Source organism: Tamandua tetradactyla, chromosome 7 (genome assembly GCF_023851605.1).
Source record: "Tamandua tetradactyla isolate mTamTet1 chromosome 7, mTamTet1.pri, whole genome shotgun sequence".
Lineage (NCBI taxonomy): Eukaryota > Metazoa > Chordata > Mammalia > Pilosa > Myrmecophagidae > Tamandua > Tamandua tetradactyla.
In genome coordinates, this window is record NC_135333.1 from 51,636,559 (window position 1) to 51,654,337 (window position 17,779).

The window sequence follows — 17,779 nt, forward strand, 5'->3', positions numbered from 1 at the left end:
CCTCCTCCTTCAAAGCAACTACTAGGTGAACTGAAACAGTGCAGAACAGCTCCCGGGGCTATGGCAGGGAATGGACACACAGCGTACCCCAGTCTGGACTGGCTAGTCTGACTGCGAGACTCGGCTGCGGTGAGATCCCCGAGCGGCGCGCAATTTCCCGAGCAGCGGCAGCTGCGGCAGCCGGAGCTACTCCCTCCCTCCTTCCCAGGCCGGCTGAGAGTCTCGGAGAGGCAAGTTTCCCAAGCCGAGGTGGCCGGCGCCCCTCTTTTGCGGGCAGCTTCGAGTCTCGGCTTCGAGTCCGCGGCTACGAGTCTCAGATCAGAGGGCTATCCAAGCCGCGGTGGCCCCCCCCACCGCGGATGGATTCCTGGTCCGGTGGGGAATTCCCCAGGCCGCGGCGGCCGGTGACCGACGCCCCCCCCCGCGGGCGACATCCTGGTCCGGTGGCGAATTCCCCAGGCCCGCTGCAGCCGGCGACCAGCCACAGGGTTCCCTCAAGCCGCGGCGGCTGGCGGCCCCTGAACCAACGGAGAGAATTGGATCGAAAATCCCCAGGCCGCGGAGATCGGTGACCGGGGGGATCCATTCCAAACACTTGAGACAAACGTGTGCCACGAGCGCAACCTACTGGGCAGGATAAGAAAAACAGAACCCAGAGATTTCACAGAAAAATCTTACAACCTTGTTGGGTCCGACACCCAGGGAAATCTGACTAAATGCCCAGACGCCAGCAGCAGAAGATAACTGTCCACGCTCAGAAGATTGAGAATATGGCCCAGTCAAAGGAACAAACCAATAGTTCAAATGAGATACAAGAGCTGAGACAACTAATGCTGAATATACGAACAGAAATGGAAAACCTCTTCAAAAATGAAATTGATAAATTGAGGGAGGACATGAAGAGGACATGGGCTGAACAAAAAGAAGAAATAGAAAAACTGAAAAAACAAATCACAGAACTTATGGAAGTGAAGGATAAAGTAGAAAAGATGGAAAAAACAATGGATACCTACAATGATAGATTTAAAGAGACAGAAGATAGAATTAGTGATTTGGGGGATGGAACATCTGAATTCCAAAAAGAAACAGAATCTATCGGGAAAAGAATGGAAAAATTTGAACAGGGTATCAGGGAACTCAAGGACAATATGAACCGCACAAATATACGTGTTGTGGGTGTCCCAGAAGGAGAAGAGAAGGGAAAAGGAGGAGAAAAACTAATGGAAGAAATTATCACTGAAAATTTCCCAACTCTTATGAAAGACCTAAAATTACAGATCCAAGAAGTGCAGCGCACCCCAAAGAGATTAGATCCAAATAGGCGTTCTCCAAGACACTTACTAGTTAGAATGTCAGAGGTCAAAGAGAAAGAGAGGATCTTTCAGCAAGAGAAAAACAATCCATCACATACAAGGGAAACCCAATAAGACTATGTGTAGATTTCTCAGCAGAAACCATGGAGGCTAGAAGACAGTGGGATGATATATTTAAATTACTAAAAGAGAGAAACTGCCAACCAAGACTCCTATATCCAGCAAAATTATCCTTCAAAAATGAGGGAGAAATTAAAACATTCTCAGACAAAAAGTCACTGAGAGAATTTGTGACCAAGAGACCAGCTCTGCAAGAAATACTAAAGGGAGCACTAGAGTCAGATACAAAAAGACAGAAGAGAGAGGTATGGAGAAGAGTGTAGAAAGAAGGAAAATCAGATATGATATATATATAATACAAAAGGCAAAATGTTAGAGGAAAATATTATCCAAACAGTAATAACACTAAATGTTAATGGACTGAATTCCCCAATCAAAAGACATAGACTGGCAGAATGGATTTAAAAACAGGATCCTTCTATATGCTGTCTACAGGAAACACATCTTAGACCCAAAGAAAAGCATAGGTTGAAAGTGAAAGGTTGGGAAAAGATATTTCATGCAAATAACAACCAGAAAAGAGCAGGAGTGGCTATACTAATATCCAACAAATTAGACATCAAATGTAAAACAGTTAAAAGAGACAAAGAAGGACACAATATACTAATGAAAGGAAAAATTACGCAAGAAGACATAACAATCATAAATATTTACGCACCGAACCAGAATGCCCCAAAATACGTGAGGAATACACTGCAAACACTGAAAAGGGAAATAGACTCACATACCATAATAGTTGGAGACTTCAGTTCACCACTCTCATCAATGGACAGAACATCTAGACAGAGGATCAATAAAGAAATAGAGAATCTGAATATTACTATAAATGAGCTAGACTTAACAGACATTTATACGACATTACATCCCACAACAGCAGGATACACCTTTTTCTCAAGTGCTCATGGATCATTCTCAAAGATAGACCATATGCTGGGTCACAAAGCAAATCTTAACAAATTTAAAAAGATTGAAATCATACACAACACTTTCTCGGATCATAAAGGAATGAAGTTGGAAGTCAATAATAGGCGGAGTGCCAGAAAATTCACAAATACGTGGAGGCTCAACAACACACTCCTAAACAACGAGTGGGTCAAAGAAGAAATTGCTAGAGAAATTAGCAAATACCTCGAGGCGAATGAAAATGAAAACACAACATATCAAAACTTACGGGATGCAGCAAAGGCAGTGCTAAGAGGGAAATTTATTGCCCTAAATGCCTATATCAGAAAAGAAGAAAAGGCAAAAATTCAGGAATTAACTATCCATTTGGAAGAACTGGATAAAGAACAGCAAACTAATCCCAAAGCAAGCAAAAGGAAAGAAATAACAAAGATTAGAGCAGAAATAAATGAAATTGAAAACATGAAAACAATAGAGAAAATCAATAAGACCAGAAGTTGGTTCTATGAGAAAATCAATAAGATTGATGGGCCCTTAGCAAGATTGACAAAAAGAAAAATGTTTCCTTGGTCGCTAAGAGTGATGAATCCCACCGATTAGATATGTAAATTTGGGCAAGTCACTTAACCCCTTTGTGCCTCTTTCCTGATTTGTGAAATGGAGATGATTATATTTACTCTCTAGGGTTGTAGTGAGGATTGTTACCAATAATTCTTCTCTTTGTGGTAATTGAAGTAATTGTCCTTTGAAGGAAATATCTGGCTTCATCTCCATATATTTTCTACCCAGAGTTGGTTAGGTTTAGTTCTGTTTGAAGATGGGGAAAGAGAAGGAAATTGTAGCTATGGACCATTGATTGATTTTTTAATATGGTAAGATCTTTTGCCGAAGTCTGTTTACATCTCTCCTTTTAACTAAAATATAGAGAGTAAAATTATGAATCTGGAATAAAGATTTGCTACTACTCTTTGGTGTTTTATTCAGGTGTTTTTTATCATTAAAACTAACAAGGTCATTCTGCTTGGTGGCCCTTTCTACCTAAAATTCCATTGCTTGATATTAAAATTATGTACTAAGGAATATTTGATAGTTTTTAATAGTTGAGAAAGAGCTGTTTCATTTTTATACCCTTGCATGTATAAAGTAAATTTCAAAAATCTATAAGTTGGGATATATGATACATGCATGTTCATGCTTATCAACATTTTAACCATTTCCCTTATATACTATATGTTAAGTTTTTTCTAGTACTCACCTCTTGTTTTTTGAGCATGAAATGATCCTTAGAACCAGTTAATTTTGTTTTCTATTTCCTTTACTACTTATTCATATACTTATTATACTTACAGAGTCTTCTAGAAAGAAAATGTGGAAATTGAGGAGAGTTACCAAAATAGCAGAATCTCTGTTTACTCATAGGAGAATTATATTGGATTTTGGGTCCTGAAAATGAAGTCAGTAGTTAGGTACCTCCACCATACCTGGCACTGTTCTAGGCAGTGGGGAAACAGCAAATGTTCTCTGCCTCTGTGGAGCTTAGAATGGTAAGGAGAGAATGTAGTAAGGTATGCAATATCAAGGGGCTTCCTGATACCAATCTCCAGAAGGAGACAGACTTATCTGATCATGGACAAAGAAGGTCGCTACAAACTTGTTTGCTGAAGAGGGTGTTTTTTTTCTGCCTTAAGGGATGGAGTACAAATGTGCTTTATGAGGGTTGTCAGGCTCCCCCCCAAAAAAAGAGAAGAGTTTTAAGAGTACTACACAGTTGGTCACTTTAATTAAATGACATTAAATAATTTTAAGTTTCAACTACTAAACAGCACTTTAAATAGTGAAAACATAGATAGTCTATTGTCATATTTGAATGCTTTTCTTTCAAAACACAATTCCAGTCCTTATATATATTATAAAACAGCCTTGAAAGAAATGGCATATTTTCTGCAGTCCTTAAGATATGCAGTACAGAACTGAAAAGTAGTCCAGCAGAAACAAAGGCAAGTTTTCACAGATGTATGGTTTCAGCAACAAAATCTGGATGATGATGATGTAGTATATATATAAAAAAAAGATAGATATAAAGATAGTGTTTTAGTTTCCTGACTGCTAAAGCAAACAGTATACAATGAGTTAACTTAAACAATTGGAATTTATTGGCTCATGGTTTTGAGGCTAGGAGAAGTCCAAAATTGAGGCATCATCAAGGTGATGCTTCTTCCCAGAAGACTGTGGCATTCTGGGGCTGGCTGCCAGAGACTGTTGGTTCCATGGTTTTTCTGTCACATGGCAGTACACATGGCAGCATCTTCACCTTAATCTTCTGGGTTCTTTTGACCTGTGGCTTCTTTTCTGTGTCCAATTTCCTTTGCTTATAAGGACTTCAGCCATATGATATTAAGGCCCACCCTCACTCAGTTTGGGTACAGCGTAACTAGGAACACCTTCAAAGGTCCTATTTATAAATGGGTTCACGTCCACAGAGTTGTGACCTGGACGTTCCTTTTGTGGGAAGATGATAGGAAAATAAAGGAGAATAAAAAGAGAAGTGAGAGTTGTAGTTGCCATCATTTAAAACAATTTATTAATTTACCTTAGGAGTAAGAGAGTGGATTGTCACACTACTGTGTATTTCCATGTCAGTTGCCCTTAGCAGAAGGTAAGCTTCTTGATAGCAGTAACTGTTACTTACTCATTTTTGTATTGTTTTTCTCTAGCATCGTTCTTGTTACATAGTAATCGCTCATCAATTAATAATAAATACACAGTGAATGAAAACCCAGTTCTCCTTTAAAAATCCATCCTGTTGCTGAAATCATTAATATGCTAAAATTCAATAAAAATGAGAAAGGAAATTGAATTTTGAAATGATGTGTTTTGCTTCATAAAATATATTTTAGAGTTTCCTTTTAGTTTAAGTGTGTAGAATACTCAAGATTTTCAGTCATCAGTTTAAAAATGTTGAAGAATTTAAACAATCTCTTTCCGTGTCTTTTTACGTACCCTTTTTATGTTCAATAGAGTTCCCTATGAATCTTAACTTTAGCTATGGTATTGCTGTTGATGTAACTGTGATATTATCCAATTTGAAAAAAGTTAGATAGGATATTTGCTGTCGAATATATTGTAGCTTTTTTCATAATCCTTTTTCTAAAAATAAAAAACAGCATTTCTTTTTAATATAGAAGTATTTGTTAATAAATAAGCCTTGAACAAACAGTAACAATGAATTTCAATCTTATTTTAGCAAAAGCACCTCGAAATTGAAAGAACTACAAAATGGCTGAAAATGCTGAAAGGATGGGAAAAATATAAGAACACTGAAAAGGTAATTAAAATATGTTATTTACAAATGGAACTATTAATTCAATGTGAATTTCCTCCATTAAGTTTTTTTTCTAATTGTAAAAATATTATACACACACATATTAGTTTAATTTAACTTAGTGGAATGCCTCAATCTAGAAGTTGTCTTTTTGTTGTAAGTCAGAGAATACCCAATTCAAATGTGTTTCAATAATTAAGAGGAGGTATTGGCTGGTCCAGAGGTAGGCTGGGCTTCAGGAGTGATATAATTCAGCTGCTCAATTATATTGCCTCTGACTTAAGTTTCTTTCTATCTCTCTATTCTGCCTTCTGCCATATCAGCTTCCTCTTGAGGTTGGTTTCTCTTTGGGGTCAAAGTGGTTACAGCAGTCCCAGGCTTACTGTCCCCATGTCACACTGCTAAGAAAGAGTGAGAGGGCTGACTTCTGAGAGCTTTCTCTAAAGCATGAGCAAACTCCTCTCCCAAAGTCTTCTAGCAACCACTCCCCCCCCCCCCCCCCGGAGTTTGTGCTCAATTTTAAACAAATTAAAAAATAAACACATATCCATTAATATTGTCAACAATCTCACCTTGAAAGTCTTTAAATATTGGGAAGCTGTCCTCTTCACAGTGATAGAAGTTTTCCAAAATTCTAATTTTTGCTTGAGAGGGCAGATGTTAATAGTGGCAACAAATGGTGTCTGCTGTTTGCTTTCAAGTTTCATTTCATTTTTGAGAAGATGTCTATGAAATAGTTATATCTGAATAACTTTAGTTGGTTATTCATTTGTTCTTTTAAGTAATGTTGGTTTCCTATGAGAAAAATGCAGTTGGTTCAGATGGTGATTCAAGGATTCCGGCAAGTGCTTTTTCCTCTAGACTGCCATAGTACTTCAGTCTGCAGTGGAAGAGCTCTGTACTAATCTCCTATTTCATCACTCAGGATATTAATAAGATGTGTACTCAAGGACTGAGATTTAATAATGTTCATAATTTTTACTACTTCATTGAGAACATTCTCAAGTGAAATTTCAGAACACAGTCATTGTACTGCTGCCTTGATATGTGCTAAGGTGTCTTCAGTGTTACCTTTGTGGCTTTCCTACAAAAGTCAACACAGTGAAAAGGGCAGATTGTCACCAAAATAGTTTTGAGCTCATGGACCATGCTTTGAGAACACCTGACTTCTAAGCCTCAGTTTCCTCATTTGTAAAATGGACACAATAATGCCCATTTCAAAAGAATGAAGATTAATGATGTTGTATATGCAAAGCAGCTGGCTTTGTACCTAGCCTAGAAAAAGCATTCAGTGAATGTCGACTATCACTACTAAATTTTTGAAAGAGGTTGGACAATAAAACATTTTTAGAGAATGAAAAGACATCTTACATAGTCCAGCAAAGCACAGCTGAGTTTATTGTTGACATTTTTGTGTTTCCTCCCATCTTTTTTACTACGTAATTTTTTTCCTTTTTGCATAGATGAAAATTATTGTATGTAAGCATTTGCCAGCAAGAATTCCAGAGAACACCAGATCTTTGGGTTTTAATAGATATTAAATAGAAGTTGTATAGCCTCATGGTTAAGAGACAGATGGTAGAGCTAGACTAATTCTGGATTCAAACTCCTGCTTTGCCACTTACTAGCTGTATAACCTTAGGTAGGTATTTAACTTTTTTCTGTCTTGTTAGCTGATCTGTAAAATGAAACTATAATAGTACTGCTTCATTGGGTTGTTTTGAGGATTAAATAAGTTAATTTATATGTAGTTCATAGAATAGTACCTAACAGTATGCAGTCAGTGTTACTTTTTATTACATGAGAAAAAGGGTTCTGCGGATGAAATTAACTTGGGAAAAACCAGAGTTAGAGTTAAGCAGGGTATCTTTACTATAGGATTCCACAGTTTTTAATATTATAGTACGTGCTGTGAATTTTTAATGCAGTTTTATTGAGATATATTTACACATCAAATAATCCATCCAAAGTATACAATCAATGACTCATAACATCATCTTACAGTTGTACATTCATCACCACATCAATTTTAGAATATTTTATTACCCCAAGAAAAATAATAAAATAGAATGAAAAAGAATACTCAGAACATCCCGTTCCTCTTATTGCACACCCCCGCCCATTATTTATTTATTTTTTGTCTTTATTTTATTACTCATCTGCCCATATACTGGTCACAGGGAGTGTCAGTCACAAGATTTTCACAGTCTCACAGTCACATAATAAAGGTGTATAGTTATATGATCATCATCAAGAATCCAGTCTGCTGGATTAGTTCAACAGTTCCAGGTATTTCCTTCTAGTTACTCTAATACACTAGAAACTAAAATGGAGTATCTATAGAATGCATAGGAATAACCTTCAGAATGACCTCCTGACTCTTTTTGAAATCTCTGATATGCTGTGAATTTTTAAGTGGTTAGATTTACTTTACATGGAAAGCTTTTGTAATTCTGTCTCACAGGGCTAATATAATTTGTCTTTTGGAAAATTTTAAATATCCTTATTTTAAAGTCTGTCAGATTCTTTTATTATTTTATTTTTAAAGGAGTGATTTTACTTTTGGGTTATTGATTTTATCGGCTTTCTGTTGTAGTGTTAGGTTTGGAGCTCAAGCTATCTTTAAGAGAAGCAGTTCTTAGTAGATATTTTCTTATAACACCTGTGCTCATGTTTAATATTATGCTGCTTCTCAGATTGGCCTGAAGTTGACAACTCCTGTACCTTATATCTTTGTATAAAGATTGCTCAAGAGGTAATTACAGGGTAAATTACATTTATTACACCCACACTCTAATCTCACATTCAGTCTTATAAAATATTTGTAAAATTATATGTCTTTATGTTCTCTGATAAACATGTATCTATGAAAGTATGCAAGTCTCTGTAAAAATGAGCAATTCAACCAGGCTGTTATTCTGACAGCAACTCTGGCTAATGCAGTTCCCATTAAGAGAGATTTTAACGGATCTATTTTCTTGGAGGTATAATTTTAAAGCACTATCCTGTAACTATAATCTTTAATGATGTATATGGTCCAATTTGGTATGAAACAAGATTCATCTTCTAAAAGAATTACTGCTTTCAATTCATACCTACCTTTAAATTGCATTGAAGTAAAAAGTGGTATGTATTTTTCTTCTCTTACAAGGGAGATGTTTTTTTCTCCAAAAATTCCTTACCTACACAAACAGTAATACAGAGAAATTTCTAAAAATATCTTGAAATAAAAATATAGCTTTGATAGAGAAGATGTGGATTTTTAGATTATAAGTCTTAATGAAGATAAGTTTCTATTAAGGTTGCTTCCGTTGCCTTTGTGTTCTCACAGTGATTGCCTACCCATGTACAATTGTGTTGTAATCTTTACATGTAGTCTACTAAGTTATCTCTGTTGAAGTAAAGATCATTGTGATCTAACTAGTCATATTTTAATTGTGTCTAAGCTATGTCACAGCAGAATACCTACTGCAGATATATACATGTTTTGGTTGATCAGATAACTGAATGGATATTGAGATCATATTAGCCAACATTTTATTTTATTGATGGGAAAACTGAGGCACATCATTTAGAAATAAGTCTCCCAAGGTCGCACTGCTTACTAGTGGCATAAGATCCCATGTCCAAACTCTAGAGCTCATTTAGTTGTACCATGGTATCTTATATGCCAGCTTCCCCTTTGGTGTTTGTCAATAAGCAGCCCAAAGGAAATACAATTAGTTATAAAAGGCCCCATGAATGGCTGAAAAATCTTTTAGACCTAGAGGAGATTCGTGCCTATTTGCAAGCAGAGAGGAAGGGAGTCAGTGGAGCAGGGATGATGAAAGAAACTAGAGAGGCAACTGTATTGCCTAAGCAGCTTGAAGAATGAACTTCACCAGTGTGCTCTGTTTTCTACACTTGTAGTTTTAAAAGTCTCCCAAAATTGAACCAAACTTGCAGTGCTGAGAATTTCACTTACTGGCAGTTGTAATGTTATTCATGTGATAGATTGGACATATTTATCAACTGTTTTGAAATCACTAAGGTTAGAAAGAAATATTGAAAACATTAGGTCATTTGATCGAATTTTTTTTAAGTTGATGGATTTTAAAGTGTATCTGCAGGACTAAAATAGACTGCTTGGTTTTATTGCAAATGGACAAAGATGCTGGGGAAAGGTAGAGTTCATGCAATCTTTTTTATTTACCGAAAGATTTTATATATCATATCCATAAAATAAATTTGTAAAAGAATTTTAATGGTCGTTTCAGATTACAAATTGTTGTTAAAATCCAACATGTAGTATATCATGGTTGTTAAGACTAGGGGCTCTGGGTTAAACCACCTGAAGATGAAACCTTATTTCACAGTTTATTAGCTGTATGACTTTGAGCTAATTACTTCACCTTTCAACATCTTAATTTTTTCATCTGTAAAATGGGGATGATAACGATACTGCCACTTTCTTTAGAGATATTACAAGGAAGGAATTGATCTAGAAACACACAGTGTAATGTTGGCTCATAATAAAGAATCAGCAAACATCAGCAGAACTCCTAACCATTCGGCTTATCCTTATCCTCATTCCCACCCCTACCATTTCCTGTGAAATTCTTCATCTTTAGTGTTGAGTTTATTGTCATGTCCTCTGAAAGAAATCTTTCCAGACTTTCTCATGCTGAGTTAGTCTCTTTCTTCTTCTGTTATAGTATCTCTAAGATAGTCTCAGGGTGAGACCACAACAGCAGCTAGTCTAATGCCTCATTTACTGCCCTTGCCCCCACACCTATACCTACCCCTAAACTTTTTCTCATTCTCTATCACCTTCATTTATGTTCTTTTAGATAAAGGCTAACAGTCCCCTGGTATGGACTCCTGCTGACTGGACTGTGTATGTCTACCATTCTCTTTTGCCACTCTGGCCCACCTCTTGGGGGGTCTTTCTGTGCCGTAGCTTCTCCCTTCAGAGTGTTCCCCAGCTCCAAATAGCAATTAGTGTATATGTGCCTTAATTTTATTATATAGTGGTTAGTTACCTGCTTACATATTGATCTTCTCACTCTACTGTGAGCTCCCGAGAACTTTTTCAAGTTTGTAATCAAGGTACCTAGTATGTGTTAGCCACAAAGTAGGCATTGATTACAAAAATTTTCATTTTAAAATGAATGATCAATGAATGATAGGGACTTATGAATTGGGGGACAACCAGCTATCTTCTACTAACAAATTTGAACTACTTTAATAAAGCTACGATCTCCAGGAGCAGTGTGGTTTGGCAGAAAGAACCCTGAATTTGCAATGAGAACGTGGAGTTCTTTGGCCTAGACAGTTAACTTTTCGGTACCTCAGTTCCTTCCTTTTAAAGTGGGATAGCACCCACTCTGCCTACCTTACAGAATTGTACGAAATCTGAGGCACTGCATTGTCAATTGAAAGATTTGCTGTAAATGTAAACCAGGCTGTTGTGGAGAATAAGCCAGTTTTATCTTAACTCCATACAATTCCTGCTTAGTTTTGCAAAACGTCTAAGATAATTGAAATTTTATAAGGGAAGATACTTAACCATAATAAGTCTCTCATGTAACAGCATAAGTATTTGAACATTAATAAGCATAATTTAAAATTCTTATTTTAAGTTTTCATAAAATCCTTTTCCTTCTGTAAGTGCCTTTGTATATATCTTTCATTTCACTACCTTCTTCAGCTTGAGTTCCTTTTATATTCCTTTTAAATTTTAGGCACTATTATAGTATCATTCCTTTAATGTTTTCTGCTTTTGGAATTTTTCTTAATATTTTCCTGTTGTCTGTTCCATGTGTTTTAGATGTCCAGTTGGGCACAACAATGTACCATGATCATGGGACGATGGCTTTTGTCTTTTATAAAATGTAAAGTTTGGTATCTTTCACCAGCTGGTAATATCTTATTTAACCTCTTTGGACAAGTTATTTAACCCCTGTGATTCAGTTTCCATATATTTGTAAAATCTGAATATCTCACAGAGTTGTTGAGATGATTAAATGAACGTCTGTAAATAGCCTAAAATAGTTGCCTATACATGGTAAGTGCTCAGTAAAAGTTAATTATTTTAATTGCTACTATGTGTGACGATAATGTCAGCAAATCAGTATTTCTTTCTTAGATTTTTCCATATGTGTCTAGCTTTTAATTTTAGTCCTGCCTGGAATAGTACTAGGGCTATTAATTTTATGTATCTACTTGAATTTTTTTCTAGTATTTCTTCTTAATTTAATCTTAAAATTTGACTGATTATTTTTTCCTAAATCTAGACTTAACTTTGAATAAATAATAAACAGTAATTTATGCACAATTATTGACTACAGTATTGAATCAAAGCAATAAAATAATGTTAAGTAATGCAGTTTAAGAGATACATGTTACTGCTCTTACTTTACTCATTGAAAAGCGTCAAACTAGTAGAGATTCACTTCCATTGGAGTCAATTTATTAACTGCCATATTCTACTTTACTATTTAAAATTCTACTTTTTTGCATTTACAATAATTTCTATGCTTTCTGATAACCATATCAGATGCTTATAGTATAGTATCTTCATTCTAAAAGTCTAGGATCTCATTTGAAGTTCTTTTAATATATAGCATTCCTTTTAAAGGTATAACTTACTATAATTTTGAAAGTATACAGATGGCAAGCTTTGTTTTGGAAAATAACTCTTAAATTCACTTGTTTTCACTACACTCAGTTTGGTGTATATTTAGTATTTGGGAAATGTTGTAGCAGAGTCTAGTTTACAATCAACACACAACCTCTCTGCATACATCCACTTAGAGGTGCTGCATGAATTAAGGATGTCTATTATTCCAGTCACTATTAACTGCACTGAAATTTCAATTTTGAACTTACTATTTTGTAAGAAACAACAAAATTGAAATTATGGAAGTGATTATCTAATTGAATCAATTTCACAGTATTCAATGTTTCACAATAAAAATGGCTCCAAAAATATCACTCACTTTAAATCACATAATCAGAGTTTCTTAAAACTACATCGTGACTTAGTTACTAAAGCATTAGTTTTGAAAAATATAAGCACAGTAATAATAGAGGTTGAAGCTCTTCTTCTTTGTCGTCATAGCTCTTCAACATTTCAGTTATTAGAATGCATCTTTTTTCTTAGCCATTGTATTTAAATATATTCTCTTGATCATAAAAGTAATTATGTGTGTGATCTTACCTCACTACTTAAGGGTTTCTGCCATAATTTTTTAGTCCTTTCCTTATTTGGACAATTAAGTTTCAAATTTTTATTATAGAAGGCATTGTAATGGCCATAATAGTTTTGAACATTAGTTTGAATATTTAGACTTGAGTTAAAATATAATTACATTAAATGGAGAGGATGTCTTGAGAGTTTTAAGGTGATTGCAATGTATTGATTCAAGGGCCCCAGGAGTTGATGATACTGATGTTTTATGCCCAGTTTCATTCAAAAGTGATATCTTTCCTTCTTGTGGAGAGTTATCACTTTTTATCTGATTAGATTGGGGCAATGCTATTTTTAAAAAGGGAGGAGGAGGGCGGAAGTTTGCCTGGAATCAAAAAGAGGGGAGAGGAATTTGAGAATGAGGGGTGTGGATGGAGAGACTGGAAATTGCTTGAGGTGGAATGAACTGAATTATGAGATAGAAGGGAAGGAGATTGATGTGTTTGGCAGAGCCCATAAAGAAGGCAGGGGAAAGAGATTAGTGACTAGACAGCATTCTGTACACTTTTTAAAAAAAAATTGTTATTGAGAAATCTTCACACATACATATTCCATACATGGCATACAGTCAGTGACTCACAGTGTCACATGATCACTATTCATCACCATGATAATTTTTTAAAACATTTGCATCACCCCAGATAAAGAAATGAAAAGGAAAAAACCTCATGCATACCATACACCTTAGCCCTCCCTCTCACTAACCACTAGTATTTCCATCTACCCGATTTATTTTGCCCTTTGTCCCTCCTATTATTTATTTTTTATCCATATATATTTTTTTTACTCATCTGTCTATACCCTGGATAAAAGGAGCATTAGACACAATGTTTTCACAATCACACAGTCACATTGTAAAAGCCATATTTGTTATATAATCGTCTTCAAGAATCAAGGCTACTGAAACACAGCTCAACAGTTTCAGGTACTTCCCTCCAGCCACTCAACTATACCATTAACTAAAAAGGGATATCAATATAATGCATAAGACTAACCTCAGAATAACTTCTCGACTCTGTTTGAAATCTCTCAGCCACTGAAACTTTATTTTGTCTCATTTCTCTCTTCCTCCATTTGATCAAGAAGGCTTTCTCAATTCCTTGATGCTGGGTCGCATCTCATCGCCAGAGTTCTGTCCTACATTGCTAGGGAGATTTACACCCCTGGGAGTCATGTCCCAGGTAGGAGGGAGAGAAATCAGTTCACCTGCCAAGTTGACTTAGAGAGAGATGCCACATCTGAGCAACAATAGAGGTTCTCTGGAGGGTGACTCTTGGGCCTAGTTTCAAGTAAGTTTAGCCTATCCTTTGAAGGAATAAGTTTCATAGGGGTGAACCTCAAGATCAAGGGCTGGTCCTAATGATTTGGTTGTCCCCACTGCTTGCTAGAATATCAGAAATTCTTTAAATGGGGAAGTTGAATATTTCCTCTTTTCTCGCCATTCCCCCAAGGGGACTTTGCAAATATTTCTTTATCCACTCCCAAATCACCCTGGGATTTATCGGGGCATCACACTAACCTGGACAAACTAACAAAATCTCACGCTATATTCAAGATTCCATATACTTATGGTGTTCAACTAAACTGACCATACAAGTTAAATTAATGAATACACTATCTAAAATATAAATTTTGCACCCAATAAACATTTCTCCCTTTAGTCTCCATAAGGACACTTTTGGCACAAAGCAACCATTTTCCTATTTGTAGTATCTTGTAGGTATATGGAGAGAAAGGAAGAAAGTGTGGAGTAAATTAATTTTTTTTAACAGGAAATGTGTAAGTCAGATGTTCACAACTTGGGAAGTGCCTGTATTAAAAAGAATACTGACTCTAAAATTGTGGAATTGTAACCTGTACCAAATTCTGAAATCTGTTCTGCAACTAGTTGTTGCTCTATGCTTTGAAATTTATTGCTCTTTGGTATATATGTCATTTTTCACACACACCAAAAAAGTCAGTTATGATGATAAAAAAATATATATTCCTTCTAGCCTCCAATGTTCTGGAGCAGCTAGAAGGAAAAATCTGAGATGATGGTAAGGTAGCCCATGACAAATTCAGGGATCTGTTCTGTAACTACTTTTTGAAGAGTGCTTTGAAAACTATTGCTTTTTTCTTTCTTTGTTTTTTATATATGTTATATTATACAATAAAAAAGTTGGAAAAAGAAAAAGAATACTGACTGCTTTCATGCCACTTTAGGATACCTTCTTCATGATATTAAAACAGTAATATACAAGGCATATTTAATATTTTGTTATTTGCTAATTTTATCCTTTTGATGTATTTGCCTCTTTGTTATGATCTGGAAAATGTCTCTAAATGTGCCAGGTTAAAAATGTATCATTTAATTATCATGGGTACTTTGAAAATAGAATACTAGCAACTATGAATTAATTTGGCTTAGGCTAGTCTAAGCTTTTGTCAGTTATGACCTTCAATTTCTCTTTTATTTAATAAGTTTCATAGGAGAATTTACAAAGGAATCCCACTCCAACTAAGAGGAGAAGTCTGGGCTTTACTTCTTGAGATCCCTAAAATGAAAGAAGAAATGAGAGACCTTTATAATGTGAGTATCTAAAATTAATTTGCTATTTTGAAATTAAAATCCATTTCATTTTGCTTTCAAGGTGATGTAAGATAAGTCATATTATCATTTAAAATTATATGAAAATTAAATATTGTATTCTCTGTTCTTTGTTTGGTTTGTGGATTGCAATCAAACCTAAATTTCAAACAAATAACTTCAGTAAAAATGCTATTTTTCTGTATCTATCAATCAGTAAATATTGAGTGCTTTTGAGTCAACGTGGGGTCACATTTGTATGGAAAATTGACTGTCATCTGATTGTAGCTGCTCATTGCCAATGTAGAATTGATAAACAGATTTATGGTGTCACTTTTAGAGCTTGTGGGAAAATAACAGCATATTTCACATTACCCAGCATCTGCTTGTATATGGGAGACTGTTTTCTTCACAGTAACAAAAAAAGAAAATCTGCCCCCAAGATTATTAGGTTATCTCATAGATTTTGAAATATTTCATTAGAAAATTTATATAGAATAAGTGGACAGTGATACGATGGTGGCTCAGTGGCAGAATTCTTGTCTGCCATGCCAGAGACGCGGATTTGATTCCTGGTGCCTGCCCATGTTTTTTTTTAAAAAAAAATAAAATAAAATAAATGGAAGGAAAAAAACTATGATTTCAACCCAAAGACTTTAGAATGCTCTTTTGATACTTTTCTTTTCTACATTTATGTATATATAATTTATATATATATATAAAGATATAGTCAGGTAAGATTTCATCAAGATGAAAGGTAATAAATACTGGTTAATTTTGCCTGACTAAAGGATTTTTAAAATAAGCTCTTTGGACTCATAGACTGTGAGGTTATTTTTCAGCATTTTCAAGTTTCAAATTATTTTAAACTGTGATTAGATATTTGTTTTTACTGTCATAGTTTTAGAGCCAGTGAGAATTAAATGAGTTAATTCACCTACAGCATTTAGGATAGCAGCCATATATAAAGCTACTTAAATAATGTTAGCTCTCCTATTGCTAACATACTATTGTAGACCTGTATGTTCCGGTTATATTTTAGGCTTTTTTACATAAAGTGAAATTACTGAAAGACTGGGTAATATGAGAGAATCATTTGGTAAAAAGCAGTAGTGCTAAACAACAGAAAGAAATGGCAACCATAATTTTCAGCACTATCATAAACAGTATTTTTATATAAGTTCCCCCCAGCATCATTTTTGTTTAGCCAATTCTTCCTTTCCCAACTACTCTCTCTTAACTGTTCTCTCCATAAGTGATGTACATTGCTCTCCACACATCCTCCACAAGTGGGAACCTAAGTAAGAAAGAAATTACCTTTTTTTAAATCTGTTAAGAATTTTCTCAGGTAGGCGAATGTATTCGGTTCTCTGGAGAAACAGACTCAACAGGAAACACTTGCAAATATAAAACTTATGAAAGTGTCTCACGTGACCGTGGGAATGCAGAGTCCAAAATCCACAGGGCAGGCTGTGAAGCCGATGATTCCAATGGAGAGTCTGGACGAACTCCACAGAAGAGGCTCGCCACCTGAAACAGGAAGGAAGAGCCTGTCTCTTCTGAATCCTCCTTAAAAGGCTTCCAGTGATTAGATTGAGCATCATCATTGTAGAAGACACTCCCTTGGCTGATTACAAATGGAATCAGCTGTGGATGCAGCTGATGTGATCATGATCTAATTCTATGAAATGTCCTCTTTGCAACAGACAGGCCAGCACTTGCCCAACCAGACAAACAGGTCCCACCACTTGGCCAAGTTGACACATGAACCTAACCATGACAGTGAATTATTTGAATTCTGGTGTATTCTGAGCATTTGAGTCCTTCAAATTTACTTACTTACCAGTTTGTCCTTTCTTAGGATAAAGTTTTGTGCTGAAGAGCATAAAGAGGTGAATGGGTACAAGGTCAAGAAACTTTTATTCTCTGTTAGAGGAGACATGATTGCATAAAAATATTTACTACTGATTGGTATGTGACAAACACTCTAAAAATCATCAAAAAAAAAGTTGGTAGAGTTCAAAAGAGGGAAAGAAGATAAATTACTATTGACCTTTATGGTGTAGGAAGACTTCATGGAAGTCTGAGACAGGCTTTGCTTCTGAAAGGGAGGAAAAGTAGGATGAGGAGAGAAAAGTAAATAGGTGAATATTCAAGGCTCATCCCAAAGATCTTTCCTAATGCCTCCCCAACCCCAGTCTTCATATGATAAGTTTTTAATTTGAAGCTTTATGTTAGTGTATTTTAAAAATACAGAATGATTTTGCCTTGAGGAGAGCTAACATTATTTAAGTAGCTTTATATATGGCTGCTGTTCTAAA

At 35.5% G+C, this 17,779-nt stretch overlaps 1 protein-coding gene across 4 annotated transcripts in view; it reads left to right on the plus strand.

The window, feature by feature from the left end:
* Positions 1-17,779, plus strand: part of USP6NL (USP6 N-terminal like) — a 261,997-nt gene that overhangs the window by 185,724 nt on the left and 58,494 nt on the right. For all 4 annotated transcript variants that reach the window (XM_077169438.1, XM_077169439.1, XM_077169442.1 and 1 more), the window contains 2 exons: positions 5,581-5,661; positions 15,354-15,461. In XM_077169438.1, coding sequence (XP_077025553.1) covers positions 5,581-5,661; positions 15,354-15,461 — 189 coding nt within the window. The remainder of the gene's footprint in view (positions 1-5,580; positions 5,662-15,353; positions 15,462-17,779) is intronic.